Source organism: Melopsittacus undulatus, chromosome 10, assembly GCF_012275295.1.
Source record: "Melopsittacus undulatus isolate bMelUnd1 chromosome 10, bMelUnd1.mat.Z, whole genome shotgun sequence".
Classification (NCBI taxonomy): Eukaryota; Metazoa; Chordata; class Aves; order Psittaciformes; family Psittaculidae; genus Melopsittacus; species Melopsittacus undulatus.
The window spans coordinates 1622221-1639242 of record NC_047536.1 but is presented as its reverse complement, the minus strand read 5'-3'; the positions used below and the strand labels follow the sequence as shown (position 1 = coordinate 1639242).

At 41.1% G+C, this 17022-nt stretch overlaps 1 protein-coding gene across 3 annotated transcripts in view; it reads right to left on the bottom strand.

Annotated features, from left to right (window-relative positions):
- Positions 1–17022, bottom strand: part of TENM2 (teneurin transmembrane protein 2) — a 509002-nt gene that overhangs the window by 162281 nt on the left and 329699 nt on the right. For all 3 annotated transcript variants that reach the window (XM_034066670.1, XM_034066671.1, XM_034066672.1), the window contains 2 exons: positions 15981–16215; positions 2347–2585 (listed from right to left, as the gene is read on the bottom strand). In XM_034066670.1, the coding sequence (XP_033922561.1) occupies positions 2347–2585; positions 15981–16215 (474 nt within the window). The remainder of the gene's footprint in view (positions 1–2346; positions 2586–15980; positions 16216–17022) is intronic.

The window sequence follows — 17022 nt, the reverse complement described above, 5'->3', positions numbered from 1 at the left end:
TCCTCAGAGGAAGATTCAGGAGAATTTAGATACTGGCTGGCCCATAAAGGAAGAGTTTATTTAAAAACACAAACTTCAATGGTAGGAACCACCAATCCATATATATCTTAAAAAAGAAACCCCAAAGTTTTGTTTTAACAAGACTTATTGCCATTATTTTGACAAATGTTTCACTTCTTAAGATCTCAGTAGTATCTTTATTTAACATCACTAATGTACTGTGGCAAAAGATTCCAAAGGTTATTATGCACTTATTAGTATGAAATTATTTTAATGCTTTAACCATACTGTCTTTTCATTTCACTGTGTTTTCATTTGCGTGTTATCAGAAAGGCAATAGGAATGACTGAACAATACAAAAAACATTTATTCTTTTTTCTCTGTTATGATACCTTTTTGCTTGTCCCTTTAAATCACCCCTAATTCGATATATTTTCATGCCACCCATATCTTTGGCATGTTCTCTGAAAGGGCTGCATTTAAATGTGGACTTTATTTTCAGTGACCTATCTATATCAATTCCCCCATCTCTTCTATTACAGGAAAATACATTTGCAAATCCTGAAGTCTAAGAGAACTTCTAAGTATTCTTTCAATGTAATTTACCCCATATTTGCCAGCATTGCTTTTTGCATTTAGTCCTGCAATAGTCTTGATTAGCATTGATGTGATCACCTTCACACAGCCTAGGTATATTGACAAACCTACATAGCATAACAGGATTATTCACAGGATTAATTGCAGCTATTTTCTGGCTTTGATGTATACTCATTCTTTACTGTGTATGGAATGAAGCTTGTCAGGTAACTTCTCATTATTTAATCCTTGAGCCAACACTCTTGTTCTAAAACCTGCTTTCTTGTGTTTACTACCCAACTCTATTGCACTCATCATTCTTGAGTCAGGGAAGGCAACTTCAAAAACTTCTGTCAAAATGCATCACTTATATCATTACTTGAAACGATAGATCATTCATCAATTATTAAGAGTCAATGCATTATCTTACATTCTCTCTTGTCTTAGTATATGAAAGTATAAAGCAATAGACATTTTGCAAAGCTTTGCTTTAGATTACAGTAACCTAAATACCAAGGAAAAATACGTTTCATAATCCATCACTTCAAAGTTATGCACATGATTAAAAAACTCAACTTGCGGTATATCATCCCCCATGTGCATAATCACTCAAACAGAGAGCTGTTGTATGATAAGTGTCATGGTCAATAAATCATGTGCTTTCCAATCTTTTTATTTATATATCAAACTAAGCCTGCTATTCGTCTGTTAGCTCTGTAATATTGAGTATACTGGGATATAGGCCTGGCCTAAAGAGACAACAGCAATAAAATAGCCAGTCAGCTCTCTCTTACTGCTGTATATATTAATTACATATGGAAGCTTATTAGTATGAAAAATAGATTTTCCTTAGAAAACAGTGTCTATGCTGTTGAGTGAGAATAGGGAGTAAATTCAGTACATCTTTATAGGTCTGTTGAGCACTGAATATGAAATCAGATTCAGAGACGAACTAAACCCCTCACAGAATAGGTCTAGAAGGTATCAAGCTACTGTAGCTCCAAAATACTCACTGAAGCTAGAGAGTTTGTGCAGCATCTCATTGTCACCAACATACTGTCAAAGGCACTGTGAAAGGTATAAAATACACAGCTAGCTAAAGCAGACACTCAGATAAACCTCCAGAACAACAGACAAGGAGAGGGGTGCCTGGGGGAGTGGGGGCCAAAATATAAAGCATTAAGAAACACAAAATAACAGAAGCACATTTAAAGATCCCAGAAAGAATGAAGACATGATGCAGTCAGTGTTCACACACTGATCCTGGGAAATAAGCACAACATTTAGAGTTTCCTTGCTATATTTTTGCTGACTAAAGTGTGGAATACCAAAAATAACAGCGCATAGAATTGAACTATCTATTTAGATCTAACACCACCAGGAGCTTATTCACAAAGATACAGACTGAGACTTACTAAACACCAGGAGCTTCTGTTACAGGGAGTCACCCACCAGCACAAAAATCACCATTTTTCAATTTCTTTTTTGTAGTACAACAAAAAATCATTGTATCGCCCACTGGTTGGACCATCCATGAGAGATGCGGATATAACACATAAAGTTAACACTGCACTGAGAAACCTGAATCGATTTCTTGCTTTCTCTGCTCTTATGACAGTGAACAGGAGGTGAATGTTTCATTTTACCTCAATCATCAGTATAAAGAATAATAACTTTCTTTGCTCATTACAAACACAAATCTGTGTAACAGACTGACCATTTCACTTGCTGACATAACTGTGTGATTTGATAGGGAAAACACAGCCTTACCTATGAAATACGCCAGAAGGATGGCAAGCAGGACTGCAGCAGCGATTGCAGATAAAGCAGCACATTTCCAGCTACAATACTTGGAGGGTTTCTTCAGCTTGAACGCGTTCCTGGAGAATGTATTTCTAGGTAACAGTCTGGGAGGTGGAGTATAAACTGTTCCTGAGGTCAATGGGTAACCAGGGGAAGAACTACTGAACAGTGGAGTAGTTCCAGAAGATGTCTTGAACAAGAAATGCCTGAAAAACATAAAATGGAACATAGTGTTGTAGTTAAGAAAGAAGATGTTCTATTCTGATTCCATCCCAGCTATGATAATGTGTTAAATTCAACTAAAAAGGATATTGTATGAAGAAATAAGATGAAAATTCTCAGTCTTTTTCCCACCAGAGCTAAAGAATAGTCACTAAACCACAGTGTTAGGTTATCTGCTTAATCCTTTCAGTACTCAGATGCAACTTGACCAGATAAAATACCAGCATGACTGATGAGGTGCCACTAAGTACCAGTTGAGACTGCACCTGTAAATACATGTGAGCAGTCTAGTAACAAAGCTCATATTCAGAAGGGATGTGACCGTCAATTCCTTTTGGTCAGCTGTTTGATTAGGACAAAGCAGAAAAGAAAGGACTTAAACTGCCCACACATTTATTAAGAAGAAAATAAAAGTACAAAATATACTGCCTAACAAAAGCTCAGAAAGGAAATGCTGCCAACACATTCCGGACAGAGGAAATGGGAAACACAAGAGAGAGGACTGGCTTCTCTAGGTTAACTTCTCCCAGTCAGAAAGAACTGACTACAGGCATGTTCCCAATAAATGATAAGAAAGGGAGAAGCACAGAATAAAGGCAGTGGTCTTCAAGGCCACTTTTTTGGGGAGAAAAGAGCTCTGAAGATCCATTCCTCCTTGGCTCTGAAAAAGAAATGCTTCTTGGAACAAATGAGAATAAGGATACTCAGTACTCTCCAAAACCAAACTCAAGTCTTACTTCAAATGCAGAAACTGTTTAACAGTTTTATTGAGATCAGAATCGTGTGTGTCCCTCTCAAATCACCTGTTAGGACTCCAAAACCAATTTCAGTCACAGTTTATTACAACAATGATTTGTATGTTTGAAACTGAAATGTGTTTCCTAAGTATGTTTTCCAACCCATCATCATACATGTGCATACTTCCAAGTACAGGATTTACTGCATACTGATGATACAGAATAACAGAGATGATTTTAAAGGTCACTAAAGCATTTGTTTTGAAATGAAACCCAGAGCATAATAAATTGCATAGAATTTGCATACAGGTAGAAGACAGTAAAAGGAAGGCTGGCTAGGTTTCTCAATTCTATGATTGACCATTCACATTTGAAGGCAGTCTCTAAAATATGGCCTTGTTTTTAATACAGTCATTAATAAACTCTATTAATAACCATGAAAAATCCCTTAGTTTGACACTACCTTTGTTATTGTGTGTGTTTTTTAACCCCAAATGACCTCGGACATCTCTTACAACAGTGATCAAGATCTAGTTTGTTTCAGAAAGTATTTCAGTCACTTGAGATATTGCTGGTCTTCACTGCCATAAGTGTATACTTGTGCTTTGGAAACACTGTAGATAAAAAACTGAGACCCAAAAGTACACAATCAGAAATGGCTTTCAAAGCCTCACTAGTTCAAAATTAGCTCTATATTTTGTTTTGGTTTTATAAATGCAGTATTTGGAAAGAAAAGAAGCAGAATTAAAAGGGAATATTCAAGCTAGAAATATTCTGTCATTTTGTTTCTCAAATAAAGTCACCCTCTTTTTTCCTTATCAGTGAGGCTCATAGACATTAGAATTGCTTCTTTTCTGCACACCCTATACAATCTATGAGAAAACACAGTAAAGGCAAACGCTAAAAGTTTTCCCCCCTCTAAATTACCCATCCTTTTAAACTAAAAAAGACCCTTTCCAGTTACAAGGAAAGAAGAAACACTGTCAGTCTGATTTCATTAACACTTAACGTTTTACTTCGCAGCAGCTGAATTAAAATAGTTGTTGGGAAAATGCTGCTATTCGGCTGGTTGGGTTATGCTAGATCTAGTGACACTTATGTTCTTTTTGTCTGGTTAAAACCTGATCAACTCTTGTTAGCAGAAGCAGTTTTAGTCCTTTCTACTTTACTTTGTCTGCAGCACTGGCAACACAATTCCACTTCTGTCATTGGAACTAGGGATTGAAGTGCCACAGAACATGAGGGAGAAAAGAAGGAAGGACAGAAGGAAGAGAGATCCAGTGAGACAAAGTCAGGTAGGAAGGCTCATCTCATTCAGGTTCTGCATCTGCCTGAGCCCAGGACCACCTACTCATCCTAAACCCTCATGGCATGAGCGTCCCCTTTGGGTTTGGACCCCTGGGTCTACAACAAAGTTCTTAGAGTTCTTTCCTTGTTCTAGCCCCAAAGCAGATCTCACAGATTCACATTGGAAATCGCAGTCCTTGGCACTGCCTTTGTCTGCAATGTCAAGGTTTTTAAACCCAGGAATTTTCTGTCCTCTTTAGCTGAGAAGGCAGATACAGTACCAACAGAATCTTTAATTTAAAGCATTGTTAAAGTAAACTCAGATACATAATGAAACTCTACTCCCATTAAAACTGAATTAATGAATATCTAGATATAGTTTAATAGAACATGTCAATCATATACTGTTTCATGTGAGAAGAAAAAAAGTAGAAGAAAAAATTAGTTCCACAGTGATCCACATTGAGATACATAAAGAATATAAAGAAAACCACACACTTATCCATGCAAACATAATCTCTATTATATTGTTAAAACTGATCCAAACTTGATAGAAGCAAGAAAGGCCAAATGAAATGGATATGGGGAATGGTGTCATTCATAAAGCAAAACCAGAAAAAATAGCACTGGATAAGCTCTGAACTTTTTCATACCTGCAACTCCTACCCATGTATTTTGAAAGCTAGAAGTTTATTGTCTCTATAAGAAGATTTCTAGCAAAGTAACCACAAGAAGGTACTGCACCATCGTAAAGGGCAGAAAATCTACCTTCAGGAGCTTGAAAATCACTAAACATATGTCCCATATCCCCCAAGCCATTGTGGAAAACTGTTGCTGCATTCAGAAGCTGCAGACCAGAGCAGCAGAAATACCTTAAGTTATAGCAAAGCACACCAGAAAGACTGAGAACGTAATGGACGAAACACTTGGACCCCCAGAGTTTTAAGTAAAGATTCAGCTACTAATAGAAATAAATTGACTTGTCTCAAGCCTATCCCTAAAACCAATGATCTATAGCTATATTTTATGTAGGATTTGACATGCTCTGATACAACCAATTGTCTGTGGGCCCATGCTGCACAGAGAGAACATGAGCATTTATCAGCATTAATTACAGTCTCACAGCAGTAACACTGGGAGGTACAGTACAATGGACTGCTTATGAAAAGAAATGGTCTTATTTGTACTCATTCACTTGATTTGAAATACATTCCATATTAGAATTAAAACCCCTGTATATTCTCTGTCTTACCTGCTTAAAAAAAACCTTAAAAAACACATTTCCTGCCTCACAATTAGCATTAATAATTTGATGCAGACTGGGACTAGATTTCTATTTCAAAAACATGGGAGTAAATCTGCTAATTCTTAACCCAGTCTCCCTAATTCCTGTGCATCATGAAGACATTCCTACGCTGGAAAATTACAAGAGATGACTGTCAGTACATGGTGCTTCAGTAATGTATGCATCCATGGAACTTATGGAAGGAGCCTGCACGCTGCTCAAAGGGAAGAAGTGAACCTTGTAGCTTGCTCAGTGCTCTCCTCTGCTGCTCTGTAGCCTGCTGGGCAGTAAAGTGAATCCCCTGGTTTTAGAGCAGTGTGCTGATGCCTGGGACCACCGACACCAGGAGAAAGGTGACATCTCTGAAAGCTGGGCTTGCAAGGGGACATTTGTCCCCAGTGCTGGGGACTAACGATAAATGGGAAAAGCTTTATTTTGCTTTCTTCATTAAGTCAGAGCTCTCGATAGCATTTATTTTCCCACAGGTCAAAAGGCGCTCTGGTGTTCAGGGAATACTGGGTCTGACTGAGACTGTATTAGCTTCCATATTCTTTGAGAGAACAACCTCTGTTTTTTCCCCCTCCTTTCTGGCCAGATTGCCTTGGCAGCACACTGCAAGAATGAGTTTTGCAATGAAAAAATGTAATAGAGAGGAAGAACAAGATACTTTCTAACAGAAATTGCTTCTTCCCCTCCACATGCTATACTAAGCTTATTCTGCAAGAAAAAAATACAGAAAGCTGTAATGCTTAAATTGTCTTTCTTTTTTTCATATTTCTTTCCATAGGTTTTTAGTAGTAATTAATAAATAGAAATGAAATGGTAAGAGCTCGATTTAATGGTTCTAGGACTTAGAGAATATCTTCAAGCTGCGGTAAAACCACATCTGTATAATTTCACTGGACATTTACTCTTGTCAGAAACAAACAATGAATTACAGAACTTCTATTGAAGCTGGTTTTCACTGGGAGAAAAAACAATCTTCTGTAGTCTTCTAACTCCTCTCAAAAGTAGCCATGAGTCATTTTATGTCAGTGGTAGAATTAGAGTGACTGCCAAATTCAGACAGTGAGGTTTGAAGGCAGTTTTCTGACTTACATACAGAAACCCCCAAGATGGAAGAAAACTGCAGGCTGTTCCTATGCGGTTTTGCTGAAATGACCTCTGAGTGTTCGACTGGTGCAAGGTTTGGTTACCTGTGTAAGGGCCTCTCAATCTTTCCCCAAATGAGATTTAATTGAATGCTCTTGTTCTCAGGTTCTCACAGCAAAACACAGGGTTATCAGCCAGGCTTACACAGCTGAGGCTTCATTGGTGTCATGAAATTGCACAGGTTTGACCCTTTCTAGCATCTACAACACAGGGACCTGGGTATCCTACAACTGCACTAAACTTAGCAATAAAGATTTAAAATGTGCAGTTAAAAGAAATTGTCTCATCAAATCTCCAGACTAAACTCAGTAAAATAGTTTTTTTTTTCAGTGGAAATCCACACTGTATAAATGAACCGGTCATTGTACACAAGGGTGCCTGTGTGCACCCTCACACACAGATGCCTGTTGCAAACATAGTACAGCCCTCTTTGCAAGACACTATTTCAGTGCTTTTCAGCCTCCTGCAGACAATCAATTTGTAACTCACTGTACATGGTGCAGGAACCAAGGACACTCTATTAGGCACGGAAACAGTAATTCATAATGAACCCATCAATACCAGTGGGACACTTCTATTGACTGTAACGTGACTCTGAACCTCGCAGCAGTCACCCAGCTTCCAGTGAAGCTCTAACACCAGATCCTCAGCTCTTGAAAGGATCAGAATTCCTTAAAGGCTGGAGTTTCCAAACCCCCAGGCAAAGTCTTCAGGCAATTGCTGGGTGTAAAGCAGAGTGCCATGGGTAAGTACCAGACCTACCTGTCACCACCATCTCTACACTCTCAATAAAGACACAGTTGGACACACAAAAGCACAGTAACTGAAAGCTGCCGGACAGGGTGGTAGGATGTTTTACAACTGGCAGGTGCCTGCCTTTGGGCACCCTGATCTGTCATATTATCAAACAAAAACAAATAGGCAATGTTCACAAAGCTGCAACTGAAAAGAGAGAATAGGTAAACCCCAGGTAAAACGTGTATTGTCCTGTAGTTGCACTGTTAGCTGTTAGTTCTGGATACCTTTTCATAGGAGAACCTGCTTTTCATCTGGAATCTGTTAACTGAGATTCTGCTGGATACAGTTTTTATAACCTCTCTCAGCCCTACTGTGAGCTCCATGCTGGAGTGCTCTGGCCTGAGCTGCCAGCCTGGCTCTGGTACATCCCAATGGCACAGCCTTGGGCAGCTGCTCAGAGAGCTGCTCAGCTGGGACAAAGAGCTGCAAGAGAGTCTGTGGAAAGATGAGGTGAAAAACACGGAGAGAGGAAGTATTGCTGAGATGGGGTCATTAGTAGTTTAACAATCTGAAAGGGAGCACTCCTGCATGGAAAGGCATAAAATCTGTCAGGGAAGGCAAGCAAGGATGGCATTGGGTTGAATGGCTGGTGTTGACAGAGCTCACAGCACACAGCAGCCCATTGACCCTAAGGAGCTACAGGCGCCACCCCTTAACTTAATGATGATGCCTGTGTGGCCAAAAAGGATTCTGGGTGCCCTGCAAGAAGGTGGTGAGCACACTCACCCAGCTGGAATCCAGTGAGCATCTGTGTGAGTTAGCCAGCAAAGAATTGCTTTGCTCTTTGAATATATGCTAATCTTTCTTCATAGTTGTTTGCTGTCCAGGAATGGGTCAATGAAACAGCTAGTTAATGCCTAGTAAAGAGTAACAGCAACAGCTACATACATAAACACAAAATAGCGGTTACATTGCATATGTTCTTCCATTAAATGGGAGAGGATCAAGAATGCAGATATCTCAAGACTTAGGCAGCCCCAAGAGAGCTCAAATTATAGGACTTTTTTTAACTGGAAAAACTTGGGTTTTTTCTACTGTAAAGTTCTGAGTAGTAGTTGCACAGTGCAGTCAAAGGGATAAAATCCAATAATGCACCACATTTGTTATTCCAGTAATTATAAGAATGACAACAGTATTTTGCATTTCAATAGGCCTGTTCATTTTTAGGTTTCTACATCAGTTCATAGAATTATGGAATGGTTTGGGTTGGAAAGGACCTTAAGATCATCCAGTTCCAAACCCCTGTCATGGACAGGGACATTTTCCAGTAGACCTGGTTGCTGCAGCCTTGTCTGACCTGCTGTTGAACAATGCCAGGACTGGAGCATTCACAACTTCCTTGGGCAGCCCCAGCTTCAGTGCCTCACCACTCTCACAGTAAAGAACTTCCTCCTTACATCTAAGCTAGATCTGTCCTCTTTAAGTCTGAACCCATCACCCCTTGTCCTGTCACTACAGTCCCTAATGAATAGTCCATCCCCAGCATCCTTCTCTGCAGGGCTGCTCTGAATCTCTTCTCTGCCCAACCTGTAGCTATGCCTGGTATTGCCCCGACCCAGGTGTAAATTAATAAACATAATTTCAAACCCCTTCTAATTTAAAAGGCATTCATACAGGTAAGCTCTTCACTGCATCTTAATTCAACTACTCAATAACAAAAAAAGAAAAAAGCACTAACAACAATGGTATTTCAAGCCTATAAATAATAGGCTATGAATAATAAAATAGAATAATAAACCCAAATATCTAAAATAACTGTTATAGCTTTGCTATGTCTACATGTAAACTTAAAGCCTAGAAACCCAAATCACAGCATTTGAGACTTTTTAAAATATAAAGTAGCACCCTACATGTACTTGATGTTCACTGTTGTGTGCTGCCTGTTCACTGCACAACCCAAAACTTAAACCCCAAACCAACACGACTGTGAAACATGCAATTATCTGCAATCTGTGAGAACTTCTTTGCGCTTATCTGCATGTGAGTGGGAGTACACCTAGATCGATGTTCTGAACCATCATTATGTATTCTGCTTTTGTCGTGTTTTCCTTCATCCTTTTTCTCTCCTATCACAGGTGACATTTGTTATGAAAACAATGCTCCAGTGGCCTGCTAAAAATGACCTTTCTACAACATTGTTGGAATTCCTCCAAGTACATGGCCCAAATGTGCCTGAAGTCCTTGAGGATGCTTTGGACCGTGCTCTACTCGACTCTTCAAAATGCCTTTGATTTTTAGGTACAAAATCTATCAGTTCAGATCCCATTTATGTGGAAAGTCCACACACAATCTTCCAGCAACCTTCACATGAGGGAACAGAGAATGAAGGAGTCAGTTCTCATCCTAGCCCTCAGACTCAGAGGGCTAAACTGCTGTAGCATATGTGTCTGTAGCCGAACAGTTTAACCAAATGGCAAGAGAAAGCCAGATAAGACAAAGCAGAATTAGTAAGGAGTTATCTGGCTGTCCCAAGTACTTGTTTGTTAGGCCAAATATATCCTAGAAATTTGCATTAACAAAAGGAAAAGAAATTCTGTTTCACTGTTCTGCTCCAGAACATTAGAACATTCTGCATCATATATAAAGAGATCACAATATTGAGACATCATTGAAAACAGGCAGGCAGTTGCAGAGAAGAGCTGTAACTTGGCACTTCTACACATTCAGAAACTTCAAGTCGAGGTATTCAGTTCAAAAGGTCTGCAGTTAATAGGGACACCCAAGCACAGAAGAGTATCTGAATCCAGCTTTAACAACATCTATTTGATTTATTTCTTAAAATAAAATAACAATACAAACACAGAGCATTAACTGCCACTTTTTATTCTTGCCTTTTTTTTGCCACAGCTGCTGCAGCCACAAAGATGCTGTGTGTAGATGCTGCCCTGCTATGATGCCCCATAGGTTTGAGTTCATGAACTGCATTGGTGCAGATTGGCCTATAGCTCAGGCTGCTGCTCCATCCATTAATCTCTCTTTCCTGCCATAGCTCCCTCTCCTCAGGCTCACCCAAAGTGAGTGTGTTGGAATCAGACTGGCAAAGTAAGAAATATAGCTTGAACCCAGGTGCTGGCAAATATTTTGAGGAGCAACATAAGGGGTCTTTTAATGCTAATGTTCAGATTATTCAATCATTAAACTGAACTTTGCTTGCATGATCCCAGATTTGGGCCACTGCTCTTACACTACAGCCCACAAGATCTGAAGACCCTGATTGTGTAATCACCAGAAGAGTGACCATCATCCATTCTCCTGAAATACAGGAAAAACATTTCTAGCTACAGTCTTCCTTGAAGCTTAGCAACAGATTCTTGTGAGCAAGCTCAAAGAAATACAGACATACGTGCAACTACAACTGAAAGATTTGAACTGAAAATATTTGAAAGTATGAGGCTAATTACAATGCTAAGGAAATAAGACTAATTTCTGTTTAATTTTGTCTTTTTCTCCTGGATTAAGTATTATTAATTATAATAGTACCAGCTAAATTAATATCAATATAAAGTACTGGAACAGGCATTAATGCATTAGGCAATCTCAGTCAAACATCCATCCATGAAAGCTCTTCTGTTATCCTCACTTATGACTCACGTGGTGTTCCTCAGGGGTTGGTACTGTTCACCATCTTTGCTGGTGACATGTACAGTGGGATCAAGCACCCTCAGCAAGTCTGCTGATGACACCGAGCTGTGAGGTGCGCTCAAAACACTGCAGGGAAGGGATGGGATCCAAAGGGTTCAACAACGGTCCTGCATGTGGGTCAGTGCAGTCCCAAGCACAGACACAGACTGGGAGAGACTGAATGGAGCAGCTCTGAGGAGGACTCGGGGTGTTGTTTGACAGAAAGCCAACCATTTGCTGAACTGCATAAAAAGGAGTGTGACCAGCAGGTGATTCTGCTCCTGTGAGACCCCTCCTGGAGTCCTGCATCCACCTCTGGAGCCCCCAGCACAAGAGGGACCTGGAGCTGTTGGAGTGAGTTCAGGAGGCCATGGAGCTGCTGCAAGGGCTGGAGCAGCTCTGCTCTGGAGCCAGGCTGAGAGAGCTGGGCTGGGGCAGCCTGGATGAGAGAAGGGGAGACCTGAGAGCAGCTCCAGTGCCTAAAGGGGCTGCAGGAAAGCTGGAGAGGGGATTTGGGACAAGGGATGTAGGGACAGGGGAAGAGGGGAATTGATTTAAGATGAAAGAGGGCAGACTTACATTGGATTAGATATTAGGAAGTTCTTTATTATGGGGTTGGCAAGACCCTGTAGCAGGTTGCCCAGAGAAGCTGTGGCTGCCCCATCCCTGGCAGTGTTCAAGGCCAGGTTGGACACAGGGGCTTGGAGCAGCTGCTCCAGTGGAAGGTGTCCCTGCCTGTGGCAGGGGCTGGAACTGGATGAGCTTTAAGGTCCCTTCAACCCAAACCATTCTGTGATTCTGTGATGATTCATGCAGATGGCCTGTGTGAGGTTCCCGAACCAGAAAGGTTCCTTGCAAAGCCATACTTTTCTCCCTGTTCTCTCAAAGCATTTTAAGCTTTAAAGTAGACCACTGCCTCTCTAGCTGTCTGGAAGTAATAAGACCCAAACTGGGATGTTCAAAGGTGGTATTTTCATCATACAACCCTCTTCCAAACGAATCATTAAAGAAGCAATAAAGGAACACCTCTTAACTGGAAAACCTAGAAACCAGCACTTTGGAAAGGAGGAGGAGATAGCTTGAAAGAGACTGCAAGAGGACAATAAAAGTTAAAGAGCATTGAAGAGCAGCTCTGAGCTTAAAGGTAAAGCTGCTAAGTACCTCAGAAATGAACCATAAAAATAGCACCATAAAAATGCTATGACAATGCATTACTGCATCCTTAGTTAAAGATATTTCAGCTCTTCCATTATGGACCCTTATTTCAAAGAAAACAGAATGATCACAGAGCCAGCCTGGGGGGCTCCTGCAGCCAGAAAGAAGCAGCAGACTAGGGAAGATACAGTCCGTATTTGTTTGCCTTGAACCAGAAACAAGCACAGTAAAATCAACACACATCCCTGGCAGTGTTCAAGGCCAGGTTGGATGGGGCTCGGAGCAAGCTGCTCTAGTGGAAGGTGTCCCTGCCCACAGCAGTGGTGTTAGACGAGATGATCTTTAAAGTCCCTTTCTAACACAAAGTATTCTCTGATTCTAAAACAGCACAGTTAGAGACTCTGTATGAATATTGTAACTCCACTAAAAGCCACAAGCTACTAAAATACAGCTAAGCATAATGAAGTAAAAAATACAGAACCACAGAATGTACAAGGATCCTTGGGTACATGAAAGAAGAGGGTTGCCTGAAGAGGGTACATGAAAGCACGTACAAGCAGTAAAAGCTTATTTGACATCACAAAAAAGGTGATTAACCCTCCCATTAACACTGGAAAAAAGAGGTGGAGAAAAGACATATCTGGAAAGAATGTGCTGTCTCCACACAGCCTGAATTTAGCCCCAAGTACCTGAGGTAGCAAAGAAAAGAAGGGGAAAATATTTGTACCAGAAAAAGAATACAACACACATTGTATTACTCAATAATTTCAGTTTTCAGTGCTGTGCGATAAAGAGATGTCTGGAATAGTGATCCGGGTTTTGTAGAGCTCATGTGAAGCATTCACACAGCTCAGGCTCCGCTTTTCATTTCACCATCAGTGATGTGACCACTTGCACATAGTTTCCAGTCAAAAGCAGAATTGACTGGAGGTAACTGAAAGGTGAAAACCAAAAGTTGTGAAACTCTGTGCTGATAAAGCCGGTGCTGTCAGTGCTGCCTCTGCCTCCTGAGCACTCCACTACCCACATTCATAAGCTGACAACAAGAGAAACAAATGACAGAGTGAAAAGGCAGCACAGAAGGGATCAGTGTTCCACCACAAGGTAAAGATATAGAGCAAAGGATAAACTAAAAAAGTTAATAGTTACCAAAAAGATGTTTTTTATTGTATTTTTGGCTGCTGGTATGAATGTAGGTGAAGGGCCAGTTTTAAAGTGAAAGTGTCCAATGATTCTGCAGGTACCAACCTCAGCACAACTCACTGCAAACCAGAAAATAGAATCTATCACCTTCTGAGTTAATATTCCTGTGATGAAATTTGTCATCAGGTGCTGTCAGGTGTGTGGTTTCAGACAAGAAAAATCCATCCTGAAGCAATGCTAGAATGCTCTTAGAACACAGAGATACTGTCAGGATGTTTTCTAATATCTTAATGCTTGCCTAGGACAAACCTAGCTATGGGAAAACTCCAACTGGGTATCTCCAAAACACCCAGTATTCACAAAGTAACCTTCTGTCATCAACACCAAGATATAGATATTCCCAGAGGTTTTAGGATAACAAAAAGAAAAGGGAAAGAACCAAAGTTAGTAACAGAATTGAATGTCTTCACTGACAGGGAACAGACACAAAACCAGCCAGGGAAATGCCCACTTTCAGAGTGCCATTATTAAGCCAAAGAATTTGTTTTGTGAATATCTCAAGGAATTATCTCCCTATAAAGTGTCTGATAAATTGGAACAATCCTAAGCCATCAGAAATGACGTATTTCAGGTACTGTTGTACCCAAGAAAAACTTCATATGAAAACAAATGGACTGCAGGGAGTTACTCTACACTAAAAGTAAAGATATGTTGTAATCCTGGGCAGTGAACTGCACAGCAACAACTGGCCCAGCATGGACAGCACCAACAGTTTTGTTTTGTAATTCTTAGCAATAAATACCAAATTCTGGATGCCCAAATTAAGCTCTAAAGAGGAGCAGATGCTCCCATAGAAGCAGTAGCTCAGGGCAGAGCTTCACTCCCAATTTATTTTATGTCTGCCAAAGTTAGCTCCAAACTTCAATACATGAGAATCCCCTTCCTGTCCTTTTTGGACACCTCAGGCTTTGGATAACTTTCAGTTGCTTCTCAGGCCCCCCCACTTCTTCATGGCACCTTTGTTACCATTTTAGCAAAGCAGGGCAATGTGAATGAAGCCCCTGAGGAGGTTTCCAAAGCAGCACAGGAGCACAAACTGGGCACAGACTCCCTGTTCTAGTCAGTCTCATTTGCTCCCCATGGTGCTACAACCACTGACTACCCGCTGAGTAACAACAGTCTGGGTGTTGTAAGCTTCAATCCAACTCTACCAACTCCTCCCAGAGCTCCAAACCAGAAGGCAATCGTTAATCACATTTGGGAAGGGACTGGCCTGACGCTGTAGTTACACTACTGCGTAGCAGTGTAAGTACACCACACCTAGCTACTGAGTGTGATCCAGCACAGTGGTGTAACTACACCATACCTACCTACTCTGAGTAAATATAACAGCAGCTGTGCCAATCAAGCAGCTGAACCCCTGGTACGAGCCAGCATTCCAGGCAGTCCAGCTCCCCTACCTGTAGCTGTGCACCTCCCTATCTGGGCAAGCAGGAACACCCTCCTCTCCCAGTCCCTTTCTTCAGCACCACAATGGCTAATTTTAAATGCTGGCAGACCAGCTCCACTATTTAAAGCACAAGTTAAATGTGTTTGACATTCCATACCCAGCTGACAACAACCCAGAATATTAGAACAGCAGCATGTCAGGCCTTTATTTATTTATTTCTCTGGCAGGCTTAAGTGCTGCACCTTTTCATTTATATGCAACTGTTTGCCCCATGGGCATCAAGCTGTTAACACATACAGAAGAGATTAAAATGAGTTTGCATGGTGGATGAAATATAAATCAAAATCATAGTAGTGCCAGTCTTGGATCCAGGATTGTTTCCCAAGGTCTCCCAAAATGCATCATTTCAAATGAGCCTCTGTTAATTCAGGAAAGGCAAAAATGTGTATTTTTCAGCAACACAGCCAAGATGAATTTTAAGTGGTCCCTGAGCCTGTGAGTAAAATATGCTGCACTAACACCATGAGTTGTGTAAGCAGGGATGGTGCAAATGACCAAAAGCCTTTAACATGGGACACGCACATGTTCACCTGCCCACATTCCAAGGCAAAACAAACCCAACACTGAGGGGGTATTGTCACATCACCAACCCCCAGCACTGCACCCTCCAAACCCACTACTGACCCAAGCAGAGTGAACCCCATCTCCTGACAAGCCATAGGGGTTCTGTGTGTGTGCACCCATGTCCCACCTGGTCTCCAGCGGGACGTTGCTGTTGAGCACCCAGCTGTCCTGCAGCTGCACAGACTCGGGGGTGGTGGCCAGGTCGTTGGGTGCCGGTGCGGGCGCGTGGATCTGGTTCCGGCGGTTGGTGAGGGAGTTCCTGTTGAGGGAGTTGGCAGAGGAGTGATGGTGGGACAGGGAATGGTTGTGAGGAGGAGGCAGCGGTGGTCTCAGCGTAGACTGGCTGTGGTGGTTTGAAGGGCCTGGAAGACAGGAGAAAAACACATCACCAGTGTGCATCAATCATGCTGCTCTCCTCCACACTGTGAAAGGACCAAGCCAAGCTCCACAAATAGATAACTAAGCCTATATTCCTTTTGGACCTGTAGACGTTAAAATATGGTAAAATCCCATCAGTGACTATTAGAGATCAGAGATTCAAGTGTTGTGAGGCTGCACAGTTGGGATGTGCAGTCTCCGTATTTGTACAGAGATGTAAATCTGCATTTAGGTTTAAAAATACTTCTTTATAGATTCTTCCTGGAGAAAGGATCCTCTGTTGAGGAGCAGCAAACAGTCCAGCCTGGCCACTCTGTACATCCACCCAGGGGAATGTTTTCCTCCCTGTTTCTCTCAGGGCCTTTAAGGAGATGAACCCTGATGGATTAAAACCAGCTTTTGAAAATACAGTCTTTAGGTTCCTATAAGACTTGCTCAGAGATCTCAATCTGCATTCACTCGCTGCTATTTTACCAATCAGCATCAAACGAACATTATTTGTTCCAGTGAAAGAAGATTAAGCTTCAAACATGAAAAGGGAGCAACAATGCAATGATAGTATCTTTCATGTTCTTCTGTGTGATCAGGATTTGGCCTTTAGTTTTCTATTTAGCAATGCCACAAACACACACCAAGATTTGAGAATTATGCTCCCCTTTCAGCCTCTTGGATTGAAAACAGCAGATGACTTTCAGTGATAAAGAAGGATAGACACTTTTTTTGTTCTTTGGGTACTGACATATTTGGAGATAATGAAAATGATTTTGTGTAATCAATAAGGCAAGTGGATT